This window comes from Bombina bombina, chromosome 3 (assembly GCF_027579735.1).
Source record: "Bombina bombina isolate aBomBom1 chromosome 3, aBomBom1.pri, whole genome shotgun sequence".
NCBI lineage: Eukaryota > Metazoa > Chordata > Amphibia > Anura > Bombinatoridae > Bombina > Bombina bombina.
Genome location: NC_069501.1, coordinates 903092234 through 903118772, shown reverse-complemented (window position 1 = coordinate 903118772; position 26539 = coordinate 903092234). Strand labels below are relative to the sequence as shown.

At 41.5% G+C, this 26539-nt stretch overlaps 1 protein-coding gene across 3 annotated transcripts in view; it reads left to right on the top strand.

Moving 5' to 3' along the window:
• The window catches only part of BORA (BORA aurora kinase A activator), a 94269-nt gene that overhangs the window by 15286 nt on the left and 52444 nt on the right, over positions 1-26539 (top strand). For all 3 annotated transcript variants that reach the window (XM_053707932.1, XM_053707931.1, XM_053707934.1), the window contains 3 exons: positions 11620-11685; positions 14183-14239; positions 21884-22107. In XM_053707932.1, coding sequence (XP_053563907.1) covers positions 11620-11685; positions 14183-14239; positions 21884-22107 — 347 coding nt within the window. The remainder of the gene's footprint in view (positions 1-11619; positions 11686-14182; positions 14240-21883; positions 22108-26539) is intronic.

Here is a 26539-nt window from a genome sequence, read left to right as displayed (position 1 = left end):
TCTTTCTTTTTCTCTTTTTTTCTCTTTCTCTTTTTTTCTCTCTCTCTCTCTCTTTTTCTTTCTCTTTTTCTCTTTCTCTTTTTCTCTTTCTCTCTCTCTTTTTCTCTTTCTCTTTTTCTCTTTCTTTTTCTCTTTTTCTCTTTTTCTCTCTTTCTCTCTTTCTCTCTTTCTCTTTTTCTCTTTTTTCTTTTTCTCTTTCTCTTTTTCTCTTTTTCTCTTTTTCTTTTTCTCTTTCTCTTTTTCTTTTCTCGTATTTCAATCATTAGTGTGGAATTCCTGGGTACTATAATAGAAATATCCTCATGGATATGGAGTCTAACAGACCAGAGACGTTGCAAGCTAGCTTCAGCATGTCTTGCCCTCTGTGGATCAGTGTATGGAGGTGATAGGTCTCATGGTGTCCATCATGGGCATCCATTCCCTTTGCCAGGTTCCGTCTCAGACCGTTGCAACTGTGCATGCTGAGGCAGTGGAACGGCGATCATTCGGATCTGTCCCGAGGGACATCCTTAAAACCATCCTGGGCGATTGACTACAGACGCAAGTCTATAAGGATGGGGAGCTGTTTGGGTTGCCAAAAAGGCACAGGGCCTGTGGACTCAAGAGGAATGCTCCCTAACGTTCAACATTCTGGAATCTTCAATGCTCTGAAGGCTTGGCCCCTTCTGGGTTCGTCCCAGTTTATCAGATTCAAATCAGACACTATAACCTTGGTGGCGTACATCAACCACCAGGGGTGAACGAAAAGCTCCCTAGCAATGAGGGAAGTATCTTGGATTCTGGAGTGGGCAGAGACCCACAGCTGTTCGCTGTCAGCGATCCACATTCCGGGTGTGGACAACTGGGAAGCGGATTTTCTCAGCAGACAGTCCTTTCATCCGGGGGAATGGTTTCTCTATTCCAAAGTGTTTGCGGAGATATCTCATGGCGTCCCGTCTCAATACCAAGCTACCCAGGGATCCTCAGGCGGAGCTAATAACTACATTAGCAGTACCTAGGAGGTTCAGTCTAATTTACCTTTTCCCGCCGTTACCACTCCTTTCTCGTGTAGTGGCTCACATCAAGCAGGATCGGACATCAGTAATACTGATTGCTCCATCGGGGCCGCGAAGGATGTGGTTCGCGGATCTGGTGGGGATGTCATCTCCTCCATGGAAGTTACCTTGTCACAGGGATCTGCTGGAACAATGTTCTTTTGTTTCTCAAAATCTAGGTTCTCTGGGGCTGACTGCATGGGGATTGAATGCTTAGTCCTAGCCAAGAGAGGTTGTTAAGGTTGCCAGGATCCTGTCGTTTCTCCAAGATGGCCTGGATAAGGATAAGATTGTGCCAGTTCCCTGAGGGGACAGATTTTCGGCCCTGTCTGTTTTACTGCACAAGAGGCTATCCTGACTAGGATTAGACCTGTGTTTAGATCGAAGGCTCCTCCTTGGAGTCTAAATTTGTTCTTAAAGGGACACAACCCCATTTTTTTTCTTTTGTGATTCGGATAGAGCATGCAATTTTTAAGCAACTTTCTAATTTACGCCTATTATCCATTTTTCTTCCTTCACTTGCTATCTTTATTTGAAAAAGAAGGGATCTAAGCTTTTTTTGGTTCAGATCTGTGGACAGCACTTTTTTATTGGTGGATGAATTTATCCATCAATCAGCAAGAACAACCCAGGTTGTTCACCAAAAATGGGCCGGCATCTAAACTTACATTCTTGCATTTCAAATAAAGATACCAAGAGAATAAAGAAGATTTGATAATAGGAGTAAATTAGACAGTTGCTTAATATTTGGGTTCGGTGTCCCTTTAAAGTTTTGCAACAGGCTCTGTTGGAGCCTATGCATGAAATTTGACATTAAATTGTTGTCCTGGACGTTTTTTTCTACTGGCTATTGCTTCTGCGCGCAGAGAATCTGAGATTGCTGCCTTGCAATGTGAACCTTTTTATCTGGTGTTCCCTTCTGAGAAGGCTGTCCTACATACTAAGTTAGGTTTTCTTCCTAAGGTCGTGTCAGACCGCAACATCTATCAAGAGATTGTGGTTCCTTTCTTGTGTCCCAATCCTCCTTCGATGGAACGTCCTGCTTCGTAATTTGGATGTGGTTAACGCCTTGAAGTTCTATCTTCAGGCTACTAAGGATTTTAGACCATCTTCTCCCTTATTTGTTGTCTATTCCGGGAAGCGTAAGAAGGGTCAGAAGGTCTTTTCGACTTCCTTATCTTTTTGGTTAAGGAGTGTTATCCGCTTTGCTTATGAGACAGTGGGTCATAAACCTCAGATGATAACGGCTCATTTTACTAGAGCAATGGCTTCCTCTTGGGCCTTTAAAAACAAGGCCTCTATGGATCAGATTTGTAAGGTGGCTACCTGGTCCTCCTTACATACTTTTTCTAAATTTTACAAGTTTGATGTTTTTGCTTCGGCTGAAGCAGCTTTCGGGAGAGGTTTTGCAGGCTGTGGTGTCCTCAGATTGGGGTCCGCCTCTCTATTTGTCCCTCCCGTTATCATTCAGTGTCCTCTAGAGCTTGGGTATAAGTTTCCCAACAGAAAGGAATGATGCCTTGGAAACTCCTTATATTAAGAAGGAAAATGTACATTTATACTTACCAGATAATTTAATTTCCTTCTGTATAAGGAGAGTCCACGGCCCTCCGCCTGTGTTCTCCGATGGGCAGCCCTCTAAATTATATTTTTCTTCTGGCACCATTTATACCCTGATTTCTCCAACATAGGTGTGTCCGGTCCACGGCGTCATCCTTACTTGTGGGATATTCTCCTCCCCAACAGGAAATGGCAAAGAGCCCAGCAAAGCTGGTCACATGATCCCTCCTAGGCTCCGCCTACCCCAGTCATTCTCTTTGCCGTTGTACAGGCAACATCTCCACGGAGATGGCTTAGAGTTTTTTAGTGTTTAACTGTAGTTTTTATTATTCAATCAAGAGTTTGTTATTTTGAAATAGTGCTGGTATGTACTATTTACTCAGAAACAGAAAAGAGATGAAGATTTCTGTTTGTATGAGGAAAATGATTTTAGCAACCGTAACTAAAATCCATGGCTGTTCCACACAGGACTGTTGAGAGCTATTAACTTCAGTTGGGGGAACAGTATGCAGTCTCTTGCTGCTTGAGGTATGACACATTCTAACAAGACGATGTAATGCTGGAAGCTGTCATTTTCCCTATGGGATCCGGTAAGCCATGTTTATTACGATCATAAATAAGGGCTTCACAAGGGCTTATTAAGACTGTAGACTTTTCTGGGCTAAATCGATTCATTATTAACACATATTTAGCCTTGAGGAATCATTTTATCTGGGTATTTTGATATAAGTATATCGGCAGGCACTGTATTAGACACCTTATTCCTTAGGGGCTTTCCCAAAGCATAAGCAGAGCCTCATTTTCGCGCCGGTGTGGCGCACTTGTTTTTGAGAGGCATGGCATGCAGTCGCATGTGTGAGGAGCTCTGATACTTAAAAAAGACTTTCTGAAGGCGTCATTTGGTATCGTATTCCCCTTTGGGCTTGGTTGGGTCTCAGCAAAGCAGATACCAGGGACTGTAAAGGGGTTAAAGTTTAAAACGGCTCCGGTTCCGTTATTTTAAGGGTTAAAGCTTCCAAATTTGGTGTGCAATACTTTTAAGGCTTTAAGACACTGTGGTGAAAATTTGGTGAATTTTGTACAATTCCTTCATGTTTTTTCGCAATTGCAGTAATAAAGTGTGTTCAGTTTAAAATTTAAAGTGACAGTAACGGTTTTATTTTAAAACGTTTTTGTACTTTGTTATCAAGTTTATGCCTGTTTAACATGTCTGAACTACCAGATAGACTGTGTTCTGAATGTGGGGAAGCCAGAATTCCTATTCATTTAAATAAATGTGATTTATGTGATAATGATAATGATGCCCAAGATGATTCCTCAAGTGAGGGGAGTAAGCATGGTACTGCATCATTCCCTCCTTCGTCTACACGAGTCTTGCCCACTCAGGAGGCCCCTAGTACATCTAGCGCGCCAATACTCCTTACTATGCAACAATTAACGGCTGTAATGGATAATTCTGTCAAAAACATTTTAGCCCAAATGAACACTTGTCAGCGTAAGCGCGGCTGCTCTGTTTTAGATACTGAAGAGCATGGCAACGCTGATACTAATATCTCTGAAGGGCCCCTAACCCTGTCTGATGGGGCCAGGGAGGTTTTGTCTGAGGGAGAAATTACTGATTCAGGGAACATTTCTCAACAGGCTGAACCTGATGTGATTGCATTTAAATTTAAGTTGGAACATCTCCGCATTCTGCTTAAGGAGGTATTATCCACTCTGGATGATTGTGACAAGTTGGTCATCCCAGAGAAGCTATGTAAAATGGACAAGTTCCTAGAGGTGCCGGGGCTCCCAGAAGCTTTTCCTATACCCAAGCGGGTGGCGGACATTGTTAATAAAGAATGGGAAAGGCCCGGTATTCCTTTCGTCCCTCCCCCCATATTTAAAAAATTGTTTCCTTTGGTCGACCCCAGAAAGGACTTATGGCAGACAGTCCCCAAGGTCGAGGGAGCGGTTTCCACTTTAAACAAACGCACCACTATACCCATAGAGGATAGTTGTGCTTTCAAAGATCCTATGGATAAAAAATTAGAAGGTTTGCTTAAAAAGATGTTTGTTCAGCAGGGTTACCTTCTACAACCAATTGCATGCATTGTCCCTGTCGCTACAGCCGCATGTTTCTGGTTCGATGAGCTGATAAAGGCGGTCGATAGTGATTCTCCTCCTTATGAGGAGATTATGGACAGAATCAATGCTCTCAAATTGGCTAATTCTTTCACCCTAGACGCCACTTTGCAATTGGCTAGGTTAGCGGCTAAGAATTCTGGGTTTGCTATTGTGGCGCGCAGAGCGCTTTGGTTGAAATCTTGGTCGGCTGATGCGTCTTCCAAGAACAAGCTACTTAACATTCCTTTCAAGGGGAAAACGCTGTTTGGCCCTGACTTGAAAGAGATTATCTCTGATATCACTGGGGGTAAGGGCCACGCCCTTCCTCAGGATCGGCCTTTCAAGGCAAAAAATAAACCTAATTTTCGTCCCTTTCGTAGAAACGGACCAGCCCGAGGTGCTACGTCCTCTAAGCAAGAGGGTACTACTTCTCAAGCCAAGCCAGCTTGGAGACCAATGCAAGGCTGGAACAAGGGAAAGCAGGCCAAGAAACCGGCCACTGCTACCAAGACTGCATGAAATGTTGGCCCCCGATCCGGGACCGGATCTGGTGGGGGGCAGACTCTCTCTCTTCGCTCAGGCTTGGGCAAGAGATGTTCTGGATCCTTGGGCGCTAGAAATAGTCTCCCAAGGTTATCTTCTGGAATTCAAGGGACTTCCCCCAAGGGGGAGGTTCCACAGGTCTCAGTTGTCTTCAGACCACATAAAGAGACAGGCATTCTTACATTGTGTAGAAGACCTGTTAAAAATGGGAGTGATTCATCCTGTTCCATTAAGAGAACAAGGGATGGGGTTCTACTCCAATCTGTTCATAGTTCCCAAAAAAGAGGGAACGTTCAGACCAATCTTAGATCTCAAGATCTTAAACAAGTTTCTCAAGGTTCCATCGTTCAAGATGGAAACCATTCGAACTATTCTTCCTTCCATCCAGGAAGGTCAATTCATGACCACGGTGGATTTAAAGGATGCGTATCTACATATTCCTATCCACAAGGAACATCATCGGTTCCTAAGGTTCGCATTCCTGGACAAGCATTACCAGTTCGTGGCGCTTCCTTTCGGATTAGCCACTGCTCCAAGGATTTTCACAAAGGTACTAGGGTCCCTTCTAGCTGTGCTAAGGCCAAGGGGCATTGCTGTAGTACCTTACTTGGACGACATTCTGATTCAAGCGTCGTCCCTTCCTCAAGCAAAGGCTCACACGGACATCGTCCTGGCCTTTCTCAGATCTCACGGATGGAAAGTGAACGTGGAAAAGAGTTCTCTATCTCCGTCAACAAGGGTTCCCTTCTTGGGAACAATAATAGACTCCTTAGAAATGAGGATATTTCTGACAGAGGCCAGAAAAACAAAGCTTCTAGACTCTTGTCGGATACTTCATTCCGTTCCTCTTCCTTCCATAGCTCAGTGCATGGAAGTGATCGGGTTGATGGTAGCGGCTATGGACATAGTTCCTTTTGCGCGCATTCATCTAAGACCATTACAACTGTGCATGCTCAGTCAGTGGAATGGGGATTATACAGACTTGTCTCCGAAGATACAAGTAAATCAGAGGACCAGAGACTCACTCCGTTGGTGGCTGTCCCTGGACAACCTGTCACAAGGGATGACATTCCGCAGACCAGAGTGGGTCATTGTCACGACCGACGCCAGTCTGATGGGCTGGGGCGCGGTCTGGGGATCCCTGAAAGCTCAGGGTCTTTGGTCTCGGGAAGAATCTCTTCTACCGATAAATATTCTGGAACTGAGAGCGATATTCAATGCTCTCAAGGCTTGGCCTCAGCTAGCGAGGGCCAAGTTCATACGGTTTCAATCAGACAACATGACAACTGTTGCGTACATCAACCATCAGGGGGGAACAAGGAGTTCCCTAGCGATGGAAGAAGTGACCAAAATCATTCTGTGGGCGGAGTCTCACTCCTGCCACCTGTCCGCTATCCACATCCCAGGAGTGGAAAATTGGGAAGCGGATTTTCTGAGTCGTCAGACATTGCATCCGGGGGAGTGGGAGCTCCATCCGGAAATCTTTGCCCAAGTCACTCAGCTGTGGGGCATTCCAGACATGGATCTGATGGCCTCTCGTCAGAACTTCAAAGTTCCTTGCTACGGGTCCAGATCCAGGGATCCCAAGGCAGCTCTAGTGGATGCACTAGTAGCACCTTGGACCTTCAAACTAGCTTATGTGTTCCCGCCGTTCCCTCTCATCCCCAGGCTGGTAGCCAGGATCAATCAGGAGAGGGCGTCGGTGATCTTGATAGCTCCTGCGTGGCCACGCAGGACTTGGTATGCAGATCTGGTGAATATGTCATCGGCTCCACCTTGGAAGCTACCTTTGAGACGAGACCTTCTTGTTCAGGGTCCGTTCGAACATCCGAACCTGGTTTCACTCCAGCTGACTGCTTGGAGATTGAACGCTTGATCTTATCGAAGCGAGGGTTCTCAGATTCTGTTATCGATACTCTTGTTCAGGCCAGAAAGCCTGTAACTAGAAAGATTTTCCACAAAATTTGGAAAAAATATATCTGTTGGTGTGAATCTAAAGGATTCCCTTGGGACAAGGTTAAGATTCCTAAGATTCTATCCTTCCTTCAAGAAGGATTGGAAAAAGGATTATCTGCAAGTTCCCTGAAGGGACAGATTTCTGCCTTGTCTGTGTTACTTCACAAAAAGCTGGCAGCTGTGCCAGATGTTCAAGCCTTTGTTCAGGCTCTGGCTAGAATTAAGCCTGTTTACAAACCTTTGACTCCTCCTTGGAGTCTCAATTTAGTTCTTTCAGTTCTTCAGGGGGTTCCGTTTGAACCCTTACATTCCGTTGATATTAAGATATTATCTTGGAAAGTTTTGTTTTTAGTTGCAATCTCTTCTGCTAGAAGAGTTTCAGAATTATCTGCTCTGCAGTGTTCTCCTCCTTATCTGGTGTTCCATGCAGATAAGGTGGTTTTACGTACTAAACCTGGTTTTCTTCCAAAAGTTGTTTCTAACAAAAACATTAACCAGGAGATTATCGTACCTTCTCTGTGTCCGAAACCAGTTTCAAAGAAGGAACGTTTGTTGCACAATTTGGATGTTGTTCGCGCTCTAAAATTCTATTTAGATGCTACAAAGGATTTTAGACAAACATCTTCCTTGTTTGTTGTTTATTCTGGTAAAAGGAGAGGTCAAAAAGCAACTTCTACCTCTCTCTCTTTTTGGATTAAAAGCATCATCAGATTGGCTTACGAGACTGCCGGACGGCAGCCTCCCGAAAGAATCACAGCTCATTCCACTAGGGCTGTGGCTTCCACATGGGCCTTCAAGAACGAGGCTTCTGTTGATCAGATATGTAGGGCAGCGACTTGGTCTTCACTGCACACTTTTACCAAATTTTACAAGTTTGATACTTTTGCTTCTTCTGAGGCTATTTTTGGGAGAAAGGTTTTGCAAGCCGTGGTGCCTTCCATTTAGGTGACCTGATTTGCTCCCTCCCTTCATCCGTGTCCTAAAGCTTTGGTATTGGTTCCCACAAGTAAGGATGACGCCGTGGACCGGACACACCTATGTTGGAGAAAACAGAATTTATGTTTACCTGATAAATTACTTTCTCCAACGGTGTGTCCGGTCCCTGGTTTTTTTAATCAGGTCTGATAATTTATTTTCTTTAACTACAGTCACCACGGTACCATATGGTTTCTCCTATGCTAATATTCCTCCTTAACGTCGGTCGAATGACTGGGGTAGGCGGAGCCTAGGAGGGATCATGTGACCAGCTTTGCTGGGCTCTTTGCCATTTCCTGTTGGGGAGGAGAATATCCCACAAGTAAGGATGACGCCGTGGACCGGACACACCGTTGGAGAAAGTAATTTATCAGGTAAACATAAATTCTGTTATTTCTCCTACTGTTCCTTGTTCCCTTGGCAGAATGACTGGGCTAAGTGGGAGAGGTATTTAAGCCTTTGGCTGGGGTGTCTCCTCCTGGTGGCCAGGTTCAGTATTTCCCAACAGTAAGGAATGATATCGTAGACTCTCCTTATACAGAAGGAAATTAAATTATCTGCTAAGCATAATTTTTGTTTTTCTGCTATCCAAAGCAGAATTTAATTGCATACTTTAACAAATTTAATATAAATATTGAAAAAAATTTGCCTCATTTTAGATTAGTGATGGTAAATCCAAGAGTATAAACATCACTAGGATTTGCATGTTTCTCATAGTTTTGTAAAAAAAAAGTGTTACTCATACTAACTGTTGGGAAAGCATATCGCTAACACAGTGCTTCCGGCCACCCACAACACAGCGTTCTTCTCCAATGAGGTGATGTTTAGACCTCTAGCCATGCCAGGATGTCAGCTGACACGCACGGCTATTGGTCTAGAGATGGAAACATCACCTCTTTAAAGGCGCTGTATTAGCAATATGCTTTCCTAACAGCTAGGGTGAGTGTAACGCTGTTTTTTACAAAACTATGAGAGAAACTCATGTTTTAGTGACGGTAAATCCTAGTGATTGTTATACTCTTGGATTTACCATCACTTTAATACTGGCTCAGAATTTAGCAGAGTGGTGCACCCATTAGGTCCTGGGAGAACACTGGACAGGTTAATTTCCGTTTTTAGTTTTGACATTAAAGCAGATGCATCACTTTTGTGTCCCTATAAGCCTCATCGTTTCTGCCTTCTTTAAAGGACTATAAAACTATGAAAAATCAAAACATCAAACAGTTACTATAGTTAAGCAGAATAAAATATACTTGGACATAACAAAGCTTTGTTATACATTAAAATCACTTTGTATTTATAATTTACATCACTCTAGACTGCCCCTAAAAAGGGGCTGTTCATCAGTTAAACAAATTGTCAAACGCTCGGATTTATGCATATCATTTATTGTAAATGAGCACTCATAGAAAATCCCTTCCACATGCGCACTGTTTAACACTGAAGTCGATGCAGCCAGCCTTTAATTCCGAATGCTCACACTATTCCTTTAAAGGCTTAGTTTGCGCAAAAAAAGACTAATTAAAGTTTTTGATGGAGACAAACTTTGTAATTGAAATGCATTCGCTATTTTGCTTCTAAAACTGGTTAAATAAACCAGGGGAAACTTTGCAGTACTTTCACTGTATATGTAGATATACCAAATACACACTACTGTAGTTAGAGAGCTAGGGCTTTTCCCTCCGTAATTTAGCCCTTCCCTTTTTTGTGTGTGGGGGGGGGGGGTATAATTTCCTTTTAAGATTGATTACTGTGTTCTTGTTTGGGTGAAAAAAACTCATTTTACCCTACAGCGTTGAATATCTATCTGAATGATGCATTTGTGTTAATATTAAAATGATCCATTTTTGTAATTCAATTTTCTAATAATTTCAATTCATAATCTTAATGTATGCTCGTTAGTATAGGGGATTATATTCGTGTAACAAATTTTAGAAGCAATTTTGCTTTTTTTTTTTATTCTAAAGTGATAGTAAATCATATGAATATGCAACGCTGCATCTGATTAAAAATTAATAAAAGTCCCTTTTGTTTTTTAAATAAGTCATATTAATTTAACACTCTTAAGATGGAATACCAATTTTAAAGTTTATATTGTGCCCCCCAAAGCAGAACATGCTGTGATCTGAGATGTCATTGCAGAAAATGCAGCATGTCTGCAGAAAGAATGGGACACATGCAGGAACTGTTAGCGCTTTGACTTTGCAGCACTGCTCCACATTAGACAGTTCTCTTCAAACAAAGCTGTGCTCTGGCTGCACTGTGTAAGTTTTCCTTAACAGCGCATTCAGAGCAAAGTGCTGTTCGAAGTGAAATGTCAAATATGCAGTAGGGCTTCAGAGCAGCAGTGCATTGATTGCTGACTGGCTCTTAGAGATGTTTACAAACCCACCCTTTAGCCTTTCCTAGTGTGCAAAGCACAGACGTTATGAGCAATGCACTTTTTTTTTATTACTACTTTTCTTTATTAGACCAAGAGAAAAGGAAACAAATTTGAGACATTTTACCATTTATTTTTTGTTCAACTACTGCACTATATTAAACTTTTTAAAATTGCTTTATTATCCAGTTAACCAACACATTGCAATTGAACTGATGCTTTAGTGTAATTGCCCAATTTAAAATTGAATTTTATTTAAAAATTACTTGCAGAAAAATGTTCACAAAAAAAAAAATCTTATTGCAGAAAGTGGGAAAAAAAGTTCTCCCTCTGGGATTGTGCCGCTGTTCCTCCACCCGTCTGGGTTTTTTTTATGTTTTGTTTTTTTCTCGGCCATATTTTAACATCTTCTAATGAGAATCTGGCCCAACAGGCGTCCTTTCAAGACACAGATACACGCCCCCTTCATCAGATTGCATGCCCTAAAGATTTTTTGAGTCGCCATATTCTCATTTGCATGCATTGACGCACATGCGCTAGATTCCCTGGAGCCTTACAGAAGTAAAGTATCATATTGTCAGAAAAAACATTGTATCAGCGCATACTGCGACTCAAAAAATCTTTAGTGCATGCGCTCTCCGATGAAGGGATGTGTGTGTCTTCAAAGGACGCCTGTTGGCCCAGCTTCTCATTGGAAGATTTTAAAACGTGACCGGAAAAAAAATGCAATAAAATTGACTGCGGCACAATATAAACCTTTAAACTGGTATCTTAAGAGTGTTAAATTAATATTACTTTGTGAATGAAATTCCCTTTGCTTTTTTAATCTTAATCAGATGCAATGTTGCAGATTTTGTATAGTTTACCATCACTTTAAATGCAAATAATTTAATTAGGACTTTAATTCATAAAAAGATTGTTACTGAATTAATGCTAGTTATTACTTTGGGTGATTCAGCATGCACTCTATACTTTCTCCTTACAGCGCCACTATGTCACCTGCAATAGAGCGAGTCTGCAGCTTCAGTGTAATATTCACTAACATTTCTATGTATTTTCATACAGGTATTGATCGAATTAAAGACTCTCCTTTAGGAAGAGAGCAACCTATATCATCTGGAAGGAGTACAGGTATCCTAATTGACTATATTGCTTGTGTGCCACACACATATACACACCTCCTGTAGATGAACTGCGAGTGCAGACCACTACTGAGACTGACATACACTATATGTGGACACCCTTACTAATTGAGTTCAGGTGTTTCAGCCACACCTATTGCTAACAGGTGCCTAAAATCCAGCACAAAACCCTTAAAATGATGATAAACTGTAAATATCCAAGACACTGTTTTTTAATAATGCATAAAATGCCTATATTCTCTGCACGGTTACCTTCTTTTAAAAGTTTTCTGTTTTCATATAATCACTTATAAATGTTCAAAAAACCTTCTCTCCGCCTTCTTAGATTTCCTATACTTAACTTCATTTCTGTGATGTGTGGAGCGAGTGGGAACGCTCTATACGTCTCTGAAGTCTAGTGGGCGGCGAGAAGGTCTGTGATTGACATAAAGTTAACATATTTGCCAATATGCAATGTGCGCCCCAGACTTTTACATGGTGTAAGTGGCAAAGGAAGGCCTCGAGAGAGGTATCAGCCCCGATAATTGAACGTTTGGGTGATGCCTTAAAGGAATGGTAAATCCTAGCATTTGTGAAACGCTAGGATTTACCATTGGGACAAATAAAGGGGATTTTCAGTCATAAAGTGTAAAATACTTCATGCTGAAAGTTCCTTTATTTGTTTGAAGCATTGAGCGACTCAGGCAGCCCACAGCAGAACGCTATTTGCTAAGGTGGAGAAGTGTTGTGCATGTGTATCGCATTCACTGACGCCGCACAAACAAAGAAGTATTTAAGGTAATATAATATTTTTGGAGCTGAATAATATACTGTAGATCAATGAACCTCTTTAATTTTTGGCAATTTCCACTATGTTTGAATTTACCATTACTTTTAATCTCCATGTACAATGGGTTGTATTTAAGAGCTCTGTGACTTTAATGTAGCACTTTCATTGGATGCCACATTTGCCACAGGACAGTTTGTCAGATTTCTTCCCCGGTCAACACCAAGTGGAAGCGTCTAAGAGCAACGGCAGCCCTGCCACGCAGACTTGTAGAGCAGGTCCATTGAGTGCTTATAGCACGTAAAACAATTGTCTCATCTGTTGCATCATTTACTACAGAGTCCCAAACTGCCCCTGAAAGCAACATTGGTACAAGAACTGTGCATGTTACTTCATGAAATGATTTCTATGGCTGAGTATCTATACACAAGCCTCACAATAGCATGCTCAGTATCTAGCCTCGGCTGGAGAGGTCTAACACAAACCACCATTAGAGTGGAGCAGTAGAAACATTCTCTGGAGTTGTCACTATCTGGCAGTCTGATAGAAGAATCTGGGTGAGGTAGATTACAGGAGAACATAAACTGCTGGAATACATAGTGCCTACTGTAAAGTTTGGTGCAGGAGGGATAATGATCTGTGGCTATTTTATAGGGTTTGGGCTAGGCCCCTTAGTTCCAGTGAAGGGTCGACTTAATGCTACAGAAAAAGTGATATTTTAGACAATTGTGCACTTCCCACTTTGTGGCAACATTTTGGGGAAAGCCCTTTCCTTTTACGGCCTGATTGTACCCATGTGCACAATGGCCCATAATGACATGGTTTGACAAGTTTGGTGTGGAGGACTTTGAGAAGCCTAACATCGGAATATAAAGTGGTGCAAATTCATAAAGGTGGGAAAAGGGATTCACCAAATGTGAAATTGTAATATACATTTTCCCAAGGTTCTGTCTAAATACTGATTCTAGGAATGTAGCTTTATAGGTCTAAGTTACATGCAGCTTCTCTTCATGATCCAGACACACCATCCCAGTCCAATAAGGAAATGGAGTGGACACAAAATATATGGAAATAAATGGTAACGCTCACCAATAGTGCGCCTTAAGCAGGCAGTCTGATAGTTCAAAGTACCCCAGCGACTGGTTTCCAGTATGAAACCATTTGCCATGTTTGTTTTCAAAGAGTACTGGATATATGGGCATAAAATGTGTTGTGTGTGTGGGTATTTTTTTTATTGTACATTAATGTTAAAGATTGGCTTTGCCCCCAGTTTTTTAAAGGACATTAAACACCTTTTGTTTTTGTGTAAAATGTGCTTGCCCCACGCTCTCTACAAAGATCAATAAGCAAATTCTATAACCTGAAAATAAACAAGCTGGTTAATGTGATTTGCAGTGTTGGCTTTTTGGCCTCTGTAGACTGTGTGTGTGTGTGTGTGTGTGTGTATATATGTGTATGTGTGTGTGTATGTATGTATGTATGTATGTATGTGTGTATATATATATATATATATATATATATATATATATATATATATATATATATATATATATATATATATATATATATATATATATATATATATATATATATATATTAGAATAAGTGAGGGGTGGTTTATTGGTTCTTGTCTTTCATTAAGTATGTTTATCACTCTAAATATAGTAATCAGACAACATTGTGGAGACTATATAATAATTTTTTTTTTTTTTATGAGCAGTTGGATGTCAAACACAGTTGTCATTGCCAGTTGACTTTAATTTGGAACAATTATTAGGTAAGTAATGTAATACTGTGTTGTAGTTTTTAATTTAATCCAACTTGCATTTTATTTGAATAAATAAAATGTTACTTACATGATCATACGTCTGAATTCTTTAATTTGTTTAAAACCATGTATTTAACAAAATTAGGTAACTGTACACAATTATGGGACTGAGAAAATGTATCTTTGAAGGTCACCAGTTGAGGGGAAATGCTAGTTGGGGGGAGTTATTGATACTGAATTACAGAGCTCAAATGGAAAACGTTGCTGTATAAAGTGAAAGTCAATCCTAGCGTTTTGGAAACACTATTGACTATTGAAACAAATAAAGGGACTTTCATTCATGAAGTATAAGATACTTCATGTAGAAAGCTCCTTTGTTTATTTCAGCCGATCGCCGTTCTGAGCGCCACGGCTATTTAAGAGGTGAAAACACTTCGGTAGCAGCCAAGAACGGCAGTTGGTTGAAACAAAGGAGCTTTATACATGAATGAAAGTCCCCTTTATTTGTTTCAAGAGATGCTAGGATTGACTTTCACTTTAAGCACATTTCCTTAATATAAGGAGTGTCCACGGCTTCATTCCTTACTGTTGGGAAATACTGAACCTTGCCACCAGGAGGAGGCAAAGACACCCCAACCAAAGGCTTAAATACGTCTCCCACTTCCCCTATTCCCCAGTCATTCTTTGCCTTTTGTCACAGAAGGTTGGCAGAGAAGTGTCGGAAGATTTCAGAGTTGTTCCTCAGGAGGGATATATGCCTTTCGTTATGGAACTGGAGGTTTAAGTAGTCGTGTCAGCCTCTGTGAGAGCATTGACAAAAGTTAGTCTGGAGATGAAGGGAGAGTCTTCCTGCAAACCCATCCAGACTGCCTGCTGACAGCTCCTTAAGCAACCAGTGTTGATGAGTTTCACTGTCTGCTTTCTTCACTCAAGTCCATCTCAGGAGCGATGCTACAAGACTCTCATACTTGAGAGGCTGTGTTTCTGTTCCACCGCACGGTTTCTGGTAAGATCGTTTAAATTTTTTACTTAAGTTGAAATTGCTGAAGACAGGGTCACAGTGTGACACCTTTTATCTTTACAGAATCGTGGGTTAATATCTCCTGAGGCAGGTTATTGAACAGTGGGGATTAATCAAATGTGTTCGTCGTTTTTATGCTGCTTTTATGTGTGAGATTTATTTTGGGCTTATAGACTGTTGTGCAGTAACGGAACATACAGGTGTTTTACTTTCTGTTGTAGCTTGGCGCGCTTTTTCTCTTCTCTGGTTGCCTGGGTCTAGGATGTGGTGAGTGCCCCAGTCTTTGTAGGTATAAAAGTGCAGTTTTTGTGAGAAATAAAAAGTGAATTTATTTGTATCCTATTGTTAGCGCAAGCTATGGAGGATCCTGATATGCTTGAGGGTACTCCCTCTATTCCTAATAGTAATACCTGTCTATTGTGAGGTGTCCTTTGTGTGCCCGCCCTCTCAACTATGTTCCATATGCATCAACAAGGTTATTAGGTCTAAGAAGGTTAACCCCTTTAGTACAACTGAGCCGCCCACCTCTCGCCGTCCCGTGAGATGCATACCCGTCAATCATCTCCATTGTCAAATGCAGCTTCATGTCTGGAGGGAGCCTTTTACCATCAGAATTTACCACGCAGTTAAAGACGGCAGTATCTGAGGCCCTTAGTGCTCTACCTCTCCCTGCTAAGCGCAAGTTAAAAGAACATAGCTCTCCAGTCCAAGGGACATCCAGTGATTTGCTTGGTTTGTCTGTCTTTCAAGTTTCTCAGGATGGGTCACACCCTGAGTTGTCAGAGGGTGAAATTTCTGGATCGGATCCTGCTACCTCTAGACCTCCGGCTGTGGAGGAGCCAGCCTTTAGATTTAAAATTGAACACCTACGTTTTCTTCTAAAGGAGGTTCTGTCGACATTAGAGGTTCCAGAAGACAAGTTGCCTGATGAACCTTTTGATCCCTAAATTAGATAGAGGTTACGAAGACAGGGTAGCCCCGCTAACTTTTCCTGTACCTGTAAAAATGAATGGGATAGAATTGGACCTTAACGGAATTGATCGAGGTGGTGGGTCCCCTCGACGTTATCCAAGACAGAATTAAGGCTTTGAGAATTGCTAATATTTTTATCTGTGATGCAAACATGCAGATTATTTGCCTAAATGCTAAAATATCTGGTTTCTCAGTGCAGATGTGTTGGGCGCTCTGGCTGAAGTCCTGGTCTGTGGACATGACTTAGAAGTCTAGACTACTTTCCCTCCCTTTTAAGGGAAACTTTTTTTTTTTTTTATGTGGTCCAGGCCTGGACTCCATTATCTCCACGTTTACAAGGGGCAAGGGTGCCTTCCTACTGCAGGATAAAAAGAACAAATCTATGGGACAAGGATTTAATTTTCGTTCTGAAAAGTCCCAACGTCCGCAGTCCTCTTCTAAGCCCGAGCAAACCAAGAGCACTTGGAAGCCGGCTCAATCCTGGAATAAATCCAAGCAGAACAAGAAGCCCACCGAGAACAAATTCGGCATGAAGGGGCAGCCCCCGATCCAAAACCGTATAGTGTAGGGGCAGACTGTCGCTGTTTTCATATGATTTGGTCCTGAGATGTGCAGGATCCATGAATCCTGGAGGTCATAGCTCAGGGATAAAAGGTTTCGAATCTCATCCATCCAACGGGAGATTTCTCCTCTCAAGCCAGTCTTTAAAACCAAAAAGAGGGAAGCCTTTCTGGGCTGCGTGCGGTATATGTCCTCATTTGGGGTCATTGTCCTGGTTCCTATCGCAGAAAGATGTTTGGGGTACTACTCAAACCTGTTTGTAGTCCAAAAGAAAGAGGGAACTTTCAACCCAATTCTGGACATAAGTGCTTAAACAAATTTCTCAATGTCCCCTCAATCAAGATGGAGACAATAAGGTCCTAAGGTTTGCGTTCCTGGATCAGCACTTGCACTTCGGTTTGCTCTAGCTACAGCCCCAAGAATCTTTGCAAAGATTCTAGGAGCTCTCCTGGCCTTCGCCAGAACCCAAGGTATAACAGTAGCTCCCTACGTGGACGACATTCTGGTTCAAGCACCATCCTTTTGGTTAGTAGAGGACCAATCGGTATCTCTTCTATCTCTTCTTCGATCACATGGATGGAAGATAAACTTAGAGAGGAGTTCTCTCATTCCAAGCACCCGGGTAGAATTCCTGGGTACTAAAATAGATTCAATATCCATGAGGATATTTTTAACCGACCAGAGACGGTGCAAGCTAGCTTTGGCATGTCTTGTCCTCCGGACCTCCTTAAGGCCATCTGTGGCTCAATGTATGGCGGTAATTGGTCTCATGGTGTCCAGCATGGACATAATTCCTTTTGCCAGGTTCCAACTCAGACCACTACAGCTGTGCATGCTGAGGCTGTGGAACAGCGATCATTCAGATCTGTCTCAACAGATTTCCCTGGACAGCCGGTCGAGAGAATCGCTCTCTTGGTGGCTCTGTCCAGATTATCTATCCTGAGGGACATCCTTTCTAAGACCATCCTGGGAGATTGCGACTGGACGCGAGCCTCTCAGGATGGGGAGCTGTTTGGGAGGCAAAAAAGGCACAGGGCCTGTGGTCTCAGGAGGAACGCTCCCTCCCGATCAACATTTTGGAGCTTCGAGCAATCTACAATGGGCGCTGTGGCATTAGTCTCATTGCTTACAGTATATATATATATATATTATTTTTTTTTTGCGGTTTTCTGTGGTCTTCTGTTACACTGAAGTTTAGCAGTGTGAGGTCAGATCATTGCGATTGGAGCGGATCGTATGGCCATCTGACTTCCTGCATCCACACCTGTGATGTATTGTCGTGTCTGTCTGACGACTCGTAACAGTTCTGATCTGCTGTGTTTGGCACTCCGGTTGTGCCGCTGCCCCTGTGAGTAGGTCCTATTTAGGGGGGTTTCCTCTGTTGTGCTGTACCTTTTTTATTACACCAGACAGTATTGTTCTATTTGGCGCCTCTCTGCTTCTGTTTTCTACAGGGCTTATCTCTACACCTACTATCAAGAGCGCTGCCGTTACCTGGGGACTTGTATTTAGCTCCACACAAGCGCACCTCTCTAGGGCTCTCTGCTCTAATAATCTCCTGTCTGAAGGCTTTGGCCTCTTCTGTGTTCGTCCCGGTTTATCAGATTCCAATCAGACCATATAACCTCGGTGGCTTACATCAACCATCAGGGGGGGAATGAGAAGCTCCCTAGCAATGAGGGAAGTTTCTCAGATTCTGGAGTGGGCGGAGGCCCACAGCTGTTCGCTGTCAGCGATCCACATTCCGGGTGTGGACAACTGGGAAGCGGATTTTCTCAGCAGACAATTCCTTCATCCGGGGGAATAATCTCTCCATCCTGAAGTGTTTGTAGAGATATGCTACAGGTGGTGGACGACGGAGATAGATTTCATGGCGTCTTGTCCCAATAACAAACTACCCAGATATGGGTCGAGGTCCAGGGACCCTCAGGCGGAGCCAATGGATTCATTAGCGGTGCCTTGGAGATTCAATCTAATATACCTTTTTCCGCCATTGCCACTCCTTTCTCGGGTTGTGACCCGCATCAAGCAGGAGCAGGCATCAGTAATACAGATTGCTCCAATGTGGCCGCGAAGGATATGGTTTGCGGACCTAGTGAGGATGTTACCTTGTCACAGGGATCTGCTGGAACAAGGTACTTTTGTTCATCAAAATTTAGGTTCTCTGAGGCTGAATGTATGGAGGTTGAATGCTTAGTCCTTGCCAAGAGTTTTTCTGAGTTATTGATACTCTCATCCAAGCTCGTAAACTAGTTGCTTTTCTCATCTATCATAAGGTGTGGAGAACCTACTTCTTCTGGTGTGAAAAGCGTGGTTTTCCTTGGCATAAAGTTAAGGTTGCCAGGATTCTGTTTCTCCAGGATGGTCTGGAGAAGGGTATTTTGGCCAGTTCCCTGAGGGGTCAGATTTCGGCCTTGTCTGCTTTACTGCACAAGAGGTTCTCTGAGCTTACAGATGTTCAGTCTTTTGTTAGGGCTCGGATTAGGATCAGACCTGTGTTCAGATCTTCAGCTCCTCCTTGGAGTCTGAATCTGGTTCTTAACGTTTTTTTGTAACTGGCTCCATTTGAGCCTATGCATGACATTGATATTAAATTGTTGTCCTGGAAGGTTCTCTTTCTACTGGCTATTGCCTCGGCGCGGAAAATACCTGCCGCCTTTCAATGTGAGCCTCCTTATCTTGTGTTCTATTCGGATAAGGCTGTCCTACGTACTAAGTTAGGGTTTCTCCCTAAAGTTGTGTCAGACCGCAACATCAATCAAGAGATTGTGGTCCCTTCTTCTTCGAAGGAACGTTTACTTCATAATTTGGACGTGGTTCGTGCCTTGAAGTTTTATCTTCAAGCTACTAAGGATTTTAGACGGACTTCTTTTTTGTTTGTGGCATATTCTGGGAAGCGTAAGGTAAGGGTCAGAAGGTCTCTTCGACTTCCTTATCTTTTTGGTGGGGGAGTCTTATCCGCTTAGCCTATGAAAAAGTGGGACATAGACCTCCTCAGAAAATTTCGGCTCATTCTTCTAGAGCAGTGGCTTCCTCTTGGGCCTTTAAGAACGAGGCCTCTATGGATCAGATTTGTAAGGCGGCTACCTGGTCCTCCTTACACACTTTTTTTCTAAATTCTACAAGTTTAATGTTTTTGGTTCAGCTGAAGCAACGTTCGGGAGAGATGTTTTGCAGGCTGAGGTGCCCTCCCGTTATCATTCAGAGTCCTCTAGATCTTGGGTATAAGTTTCCCAATAGTAAGGGATGAAGCCGTGGACTCTCCTTGTATTAAGAAGGAAAACACAAATTATGCTTACCAGATAATTTCATTTCGTTCTGTATAAGGAGAGTCCACGGCTCCCGCCCGTGTTTCTCCGATGGGCAGCCCCCTAGATTTTGTGTTTTCTTCTGGCACCTTTTATACCCTGATATTTATCTTACTGTTCCTTGTTCCCTCAGCAGAATGACTGGTGGATAGGGGAAGTGGGAGAAGTATTTAAGCCTTTGGCTGGGGTATCTGCCTCCTCTTGGTGGCCAGGTTCAGTATTTCCTAACAGTAAGGAATGATGCCGTGGACTCTCCTTATACAGAAGGAAATTAAATGATCTGGTAAGAATAATTTGCTTTTTCTTCCTATTTTGTCTTATTGAAATAAACCAAACTTCCTCCTTTTTAAAAACAAATCTGACAAATTTCTGTGTATCGGCTACGTATAATACATTTACAAAAAAGGTGAATGCTGCTGCAAGTTTTTGTGTTAAAGGTACAGTTAACGCTTTGATTTTTCTCTTGTCTTATAGAAAGACATATCAGCCAAGTCTAAACCTATTTAAAGGGACACTGAACCTAAATCTTTTTCTTTCGTGATTCAGATAGAGCATGCTATTTTAAGCAACCTTCTAATGTACTCCTATTAAATTTTTCTTCGTTCTCTTGCTATCTTTATTTGAAAAAGGCATCTATTCTTCTTTTTTTTGTTGTTCAGAACTCTGGTCAGAACTTTTTTTATTGGTGGATGAATTTATCCACCAATCAGCAAGGACAACCCAGGTTGTTTACCAAAAATGGGCCGGCATCTAAACTTACATTCTTGCATTTCAAATAAAGATACCAAGAGAGAAGAAAATTTGATAATAGGAGTAAATTAGACAGTTTTTAAAAATGTCATGCTCTATCTGAATCACGAAAAAAATTTTGGGTTCAGTGTCCCTTTTTAAAATAAGCTCACAGCGCGTTTGCTGCAAATTGCAAATTCTATCCACCACTTGCCTTATCTGGGGGTGTCGATCTAAGCTTGAGTCTCTAGATAGCTAGTCTAGTCATTGTCATTAACTTAGTACAAATTGAATTGTAATTCTGTTAAAGTGCTAAACCTATGTAGCAAGGTTGACCTTGAGAAGTCAGCATGATAGATTTCCAGCTCTCCGAATAAAAAAAAAGAAAAATTTGAGGCCAAATTACATGAAAAATGAGACTAAATAATAAGTATACTGCAGAGCTTTTTTACTACACATAACTAAACATTTGTTTCCTTTTAAAACCCTTGCTGGTAATTTTATTAACCATTGTCACCAGCTAAGGGAATTTTATTTTAATCACGCATATGAAGCTAATCTTCAGTGTCTTGTGATCATATATATCCACCTAGAGAGTTGGAAACATAGTGAACACTTTGGGCCAGATTGATTACAAGTTGTGAGGATCATAAACATTGTAGGAGCTCAATCCATACCTCTTGCATTTTTGTGCTGGTTTACAAGTTCATGGCTAATGCTTATAAGGCTTGTTAATTCATTCTGGAGCATATAAATTTGTACCGAAAAAATATTTATTTAGTTTTCATAAAACAAATATAAAAGCGAATGCAGAAACTAAATTGAAAGAAGATGAATGAATTTCCACAAATATTAGTTTTGAAAGATTTGTGCACAGCTCTGTTTCTCTACTTAAAAAGTAAATAAACCGCTCTTTCAAATCAAAGGAAGATTTTGAATTTAATGTCCATATTTCATGACTGACTGTATTTAACTGCTTACAACTAGGGAAACGAGTGCTCTTTACCTTGCAGTACTACTCTTGCACACTTATAAAACCGTAATCAACTACACTTTTTATAGGAGAATATTTCAGAGGTGCTGAGAGTGCAGATCAATCCCAGGAAAATCTGAGTGCATCTTCACTAAGAAGAAAGTTATTTTTAGATGGACGTGGCAGTTTATCTGAGGGTTCATCTCCACCTTCCCCACGGGCAGGGCCATATGACCCACCACCTATCGGAGTGCTTTGTTCATTAGATCTATCTCCTGTCCGTTGCAGGAGTCCAATGCAAACTCCAAGTTCGGTAAGATTGTTTTTTATCCTGTGCATATTGCTATGTTTTGGGGGGGGTTGAGCTTTCAATAATGCAGTCCTACTAAACTTCCTCAAATTGTCCTTCATTAATTATGCTTTGACTTTAAAGATATATAAAAGTGTAAAATGAGTGCTCCATTAGGAGTGTTTTATTAAACTGTGTGTTCAACTACTTTGTAGTTAATCCCTTTGCAGGGGGTTAAAGTCGGCTCCAGACCAGCAATTCACTACTGGAGAGCTAGCTAAACACTGGTGAGCCAATGACAAGAACCATTTCTGTAGCCACCAATCGCCAGCTAGCTCCCAATAGTATTGGATATGTACATATTTGCGACCAAAATAACAATGTACATTTGATAATAGAAGTGAGTTTAAAGGGACACTTAAGTCAAAATAAACGTTAATGGTTCATAAAGAGCATGAAGTTTCCTTCCTAACGGCTAGATTTAGAGTTTGGCGTTAGCCGTGAAAACCAGCGTTAGAGGCTCCTAACGCTGGTTTTAGGCTACCGCCGGTATTTGGAGTCGGTGATTAAAGGGTCTAACGCTCACTTTTCAGCCGCGACTTTTCCATACCGCAGATCCCCTTACGTCAATTGCGTATCCTATCTTTTCAATGGGATCTTCCTAACGCCGGTATTTAGAGTCGTTTCTGAAGTGAGCGTTAGAGCTCTAACGACAAAACTCCAGCCGCTTGAAAAAAGCAGGAGTTAAGAGCTTTCTGGGCTAACACCGGTTCATAAAGCTCTTAACTACTGTACCCTAAAGTACACTAACACCCATAAACTACCTATGTACCCCTAAACCGAGGTCCCCCCACATCGCCGCCACTCGATTAAAAATTTTTAACCCCTAATCTGCCGACCGCCAACTACGTTATACTTATGTACCCCTAATCTGCTGCCCCTAACGCCGCCGACCCCTGTATTATATTTATTAACCCCTAACCTGCCCCCCACAACGTCGCCGCCAGCTACTTACAATAATTAACCCCTAATCTGCTGCCCCTAACACCGCCGACCCCTATATTATAATTATTAACCCCTAATCTGCCCCCCTCAACGTCGCCGACACCTGCCTACACTTATTAACCCCTAATCTGCCGAGCGGACCTGAGCGCTACTATAATAAAGTAATTAACCCCTAATCCGCCTCACTAACCCTATCATAAATAGTATTAACCCCTAATCTGCCCTCCCTAACATCGCCGACACCTAACTTCAATTATTAACCCCTAATCTGACGACCGGAGCTCATCGCTACTATAATAAATGGATTAACCCCTAAAGCTAAGTCTAACCCTAACACTAACACCCCCCTAACTTAAATATAATTTAAATCTAACGAAATAAATTAACTCTTATTAAATAAATTATTCCTATTTAAAGCTAAATACTTACCTGTAAAATACATCCTAATATAGCTACAATATAAATTATAATTATATTGTAGCTATTTTAGGATTAATATTTATTTTACAGGCAACTTTGTAATTATTTTAACCAGGTACAATAGCTATTAAATAGTTAAGAACTATTTAATAGTTACCTAGTTAAAATAATAACAAAATTACCTGTAAAATAAATCCTAACCTAAGTTATAATTAAACCTAACACTACCCTATCAATAAATTAATTAAATAAACTACCTACAATTACCTACAATTAACCTAACACTACACTATCAATAAATAAATTAAATACAATTGCTACAAATAACTACAATTACATAAACTAGCTAAAGTACAAAAATAAAAAGAACTGTTACAAAAAATAAAAATATTTACAAACATAAGAAAAATATTACAACAATTTTAAACTAATTACACCTACTCTAAGCCCCCTAATAAAATAACAAAGACCCCCAAAATAAAAAAAATGCCCTACCCTATTCTAAATTAAAAAAGTTAAAAGCTCTTTTACCTTACCAGCCCTGAACAGGGCCCTTTGCGGGGCATGCCCCAAGAAAATCAGCTCTTTTGCCTGTTAAAAAAAACATACAATACCCCCCCCCAACATTACAACCCACCACCCACATACCCCTAATCTAACCCAAACCCCCCTTAAATAAACCTAACACTAAGCCCCTGAAGATCTTCCTACCTTGTCTTCACCATCCAGGTATCACCGATCCGTCCTGGCATCCGGTGCTGAAGAGGTCCAGAAGAGGCTCCAAAGTCTTCCTCCTATCCGGCAAGAAGAGGACATCCGGACCGGCAGACATCTTCTCCAAGCGGCATCTTCGATCTCCATCTTGAAGCAGCCGACGCGGATCCATCCTCTTCTTCCGTTGTCTCCCGACGAATGACGGTTCCTTTAAGGGACGTCATCCAAGATGGCGTCCCTCGAATTCCGATTGGCTGATAGGATTCTATCAGCCAATCGGAATTAAGGTAGGAATATTCTGATTGGCTGATGGAATCAGCCAATCAGAATCAAGTTCAATACGATTGGCTGATCCAATCAGCCAATCAGATTGACCTCGCATTCTATTGGCTGTTCCGATCAGCCAATAGAATGCGAGCTCAATCTGATTGGCTGATTGGATCAGCCAATCGGATTGAACTTGATTCTGATTGGCTGATTCCATCAGCCAATCAGAATATTCCTACCTTAATTCCGATTGGCTGATAGAATCCTATCAGCCAATCGGAATTCGAGGGACGCCATCTTGGATGACGTCCCTTAAAGGAACCGTCATTCGTAGGGAGACAACGGAAGAAGAGGATGGATCCGTGTCGGCTGCTTCAAGATGGACCCGCTCCGCACCGGATGGAAGAAGATCGAAGATGCCTCTTGGAGAAGATGTTTGCCGGTCCGGATGTCCTCTTCTTGCCGGATAGGAGGAAGACTTTGGAGCCTCTTCTGGACCTCTTCAGCACCGGATGCCAGGACGGATTGGTGATACCTGGATGGTGAAGACAAAGTAGGAAGATCTTCAGGGGCTTAGTGTTAGGTTTATTTAAGGGGGGTTTGGGTTAGATTAGGGGTATGTGGGTGGTGGGTTGTAATGTTGGGGGGGGGGTATTGTATGTTTTTTTTTTTACAGGCAAAAGAGCTGATTTTCTTGGGGCATGCCCCGCAAAGGGCCCTGTTCAGGGCTGGTAAGGTAAAAGAGCTTTTACATTTATTAATTTAGAATAGGGTAGGGAATTTTTTATTTTGGGGGTCTTTGTTATTTTATTAGGGGGCTTAGAGTAGGTGTAATTAGTTTAAAATTGTTGTAATTTTCTTATGTTTGTAAATATTTTTTTATTTTTTGTACTTTAGTTAGTTTATGTAATTGTAGTTATTTGTAGCAATTGTATTTAATTTATTTATTGATAGTGTAGTGTTAGGGTAATTGTAGGTAGTTTATTTAATTAATGTATTGATAGGGTAGTGTTAGGTTTAATTATAACTTAGGTTAGGATTTATTTTACAGGTAATTTTGTTATTATTTTAACTAGGTAACTATTAAATAGTTCTTAACTATTTAATAGCTATTGTACCTGGTTAAAATAATTACAAAGTTGCCTGTAAAATAAATATTAATCCTAAAATAGCTACAATGTAATTATAATTTATATTGTAGCTATATTAGGATTTATTTTACAGGTAAGTATTTAGCTTTAAATAGGAATAATTTATTTAATAAGAGTTAATTAATTTCGTTAGATTTAAATTATATTTAAGTTAGGGGGGTGTTAGTGTTAGACTTAGCTTTAGGGGTTAATACATTTATTAGAATAGCGGTGAGGTCCGGTCGGCAGATTAGGGGTTAATAATTGAAGTTAGGTGTCGGCGATGTTAGGGAGGGCAGATTAGGGGTTAATACTATTTATGATAGGGTTAGTGAGGCGGATTAGGGGTTAATTACTTTATTATAGTAGCGCTCAGGTCCGCTCGGCAGATTAGGGGTTAATAAGTGTAGGCAGGTGTCGGCGACGTTGAGGGGGGCAGATTAGGGGTTAATAAATATAATACAGGGGTCGGCGGTGTTAGGGGCAGCAGATTAGGGGTACATAGGGATAATGTAAGTTGCGGCGGTTTACGGAGCGGAAGATTAGGGGTTAATAATATAATGCAGGGGTCAGCGATAGCGGGGGCGACAGATTAGGGGTTAATAAGTGTAAGGTTAGGGGTGTTTAGACTCGGGGTACATGTTAGGGTGTTAGGTGCAGACGTAGGAAGTGTTTCCCCATAGGAAACAATGGGGCTGCGTTAGGAGCTGAACGCTGCTTTTTTGCAGGTGTTAGGTTTTTTTTCAGCTCAAACAGCCCCATTGTTTCCTATGGGAGAATTGTGCACGAGCACGTTTTTGAGGCTGGCCGCGTCCGTAAGCAACTCTGGTATCGAGAGTTGCATTTGCGGTAAAAATGCTCTACGCTCCTTTTTTGGAGCCTAACGCAGCATTTTTTTGAACTCTCGATACCAGAGTTAA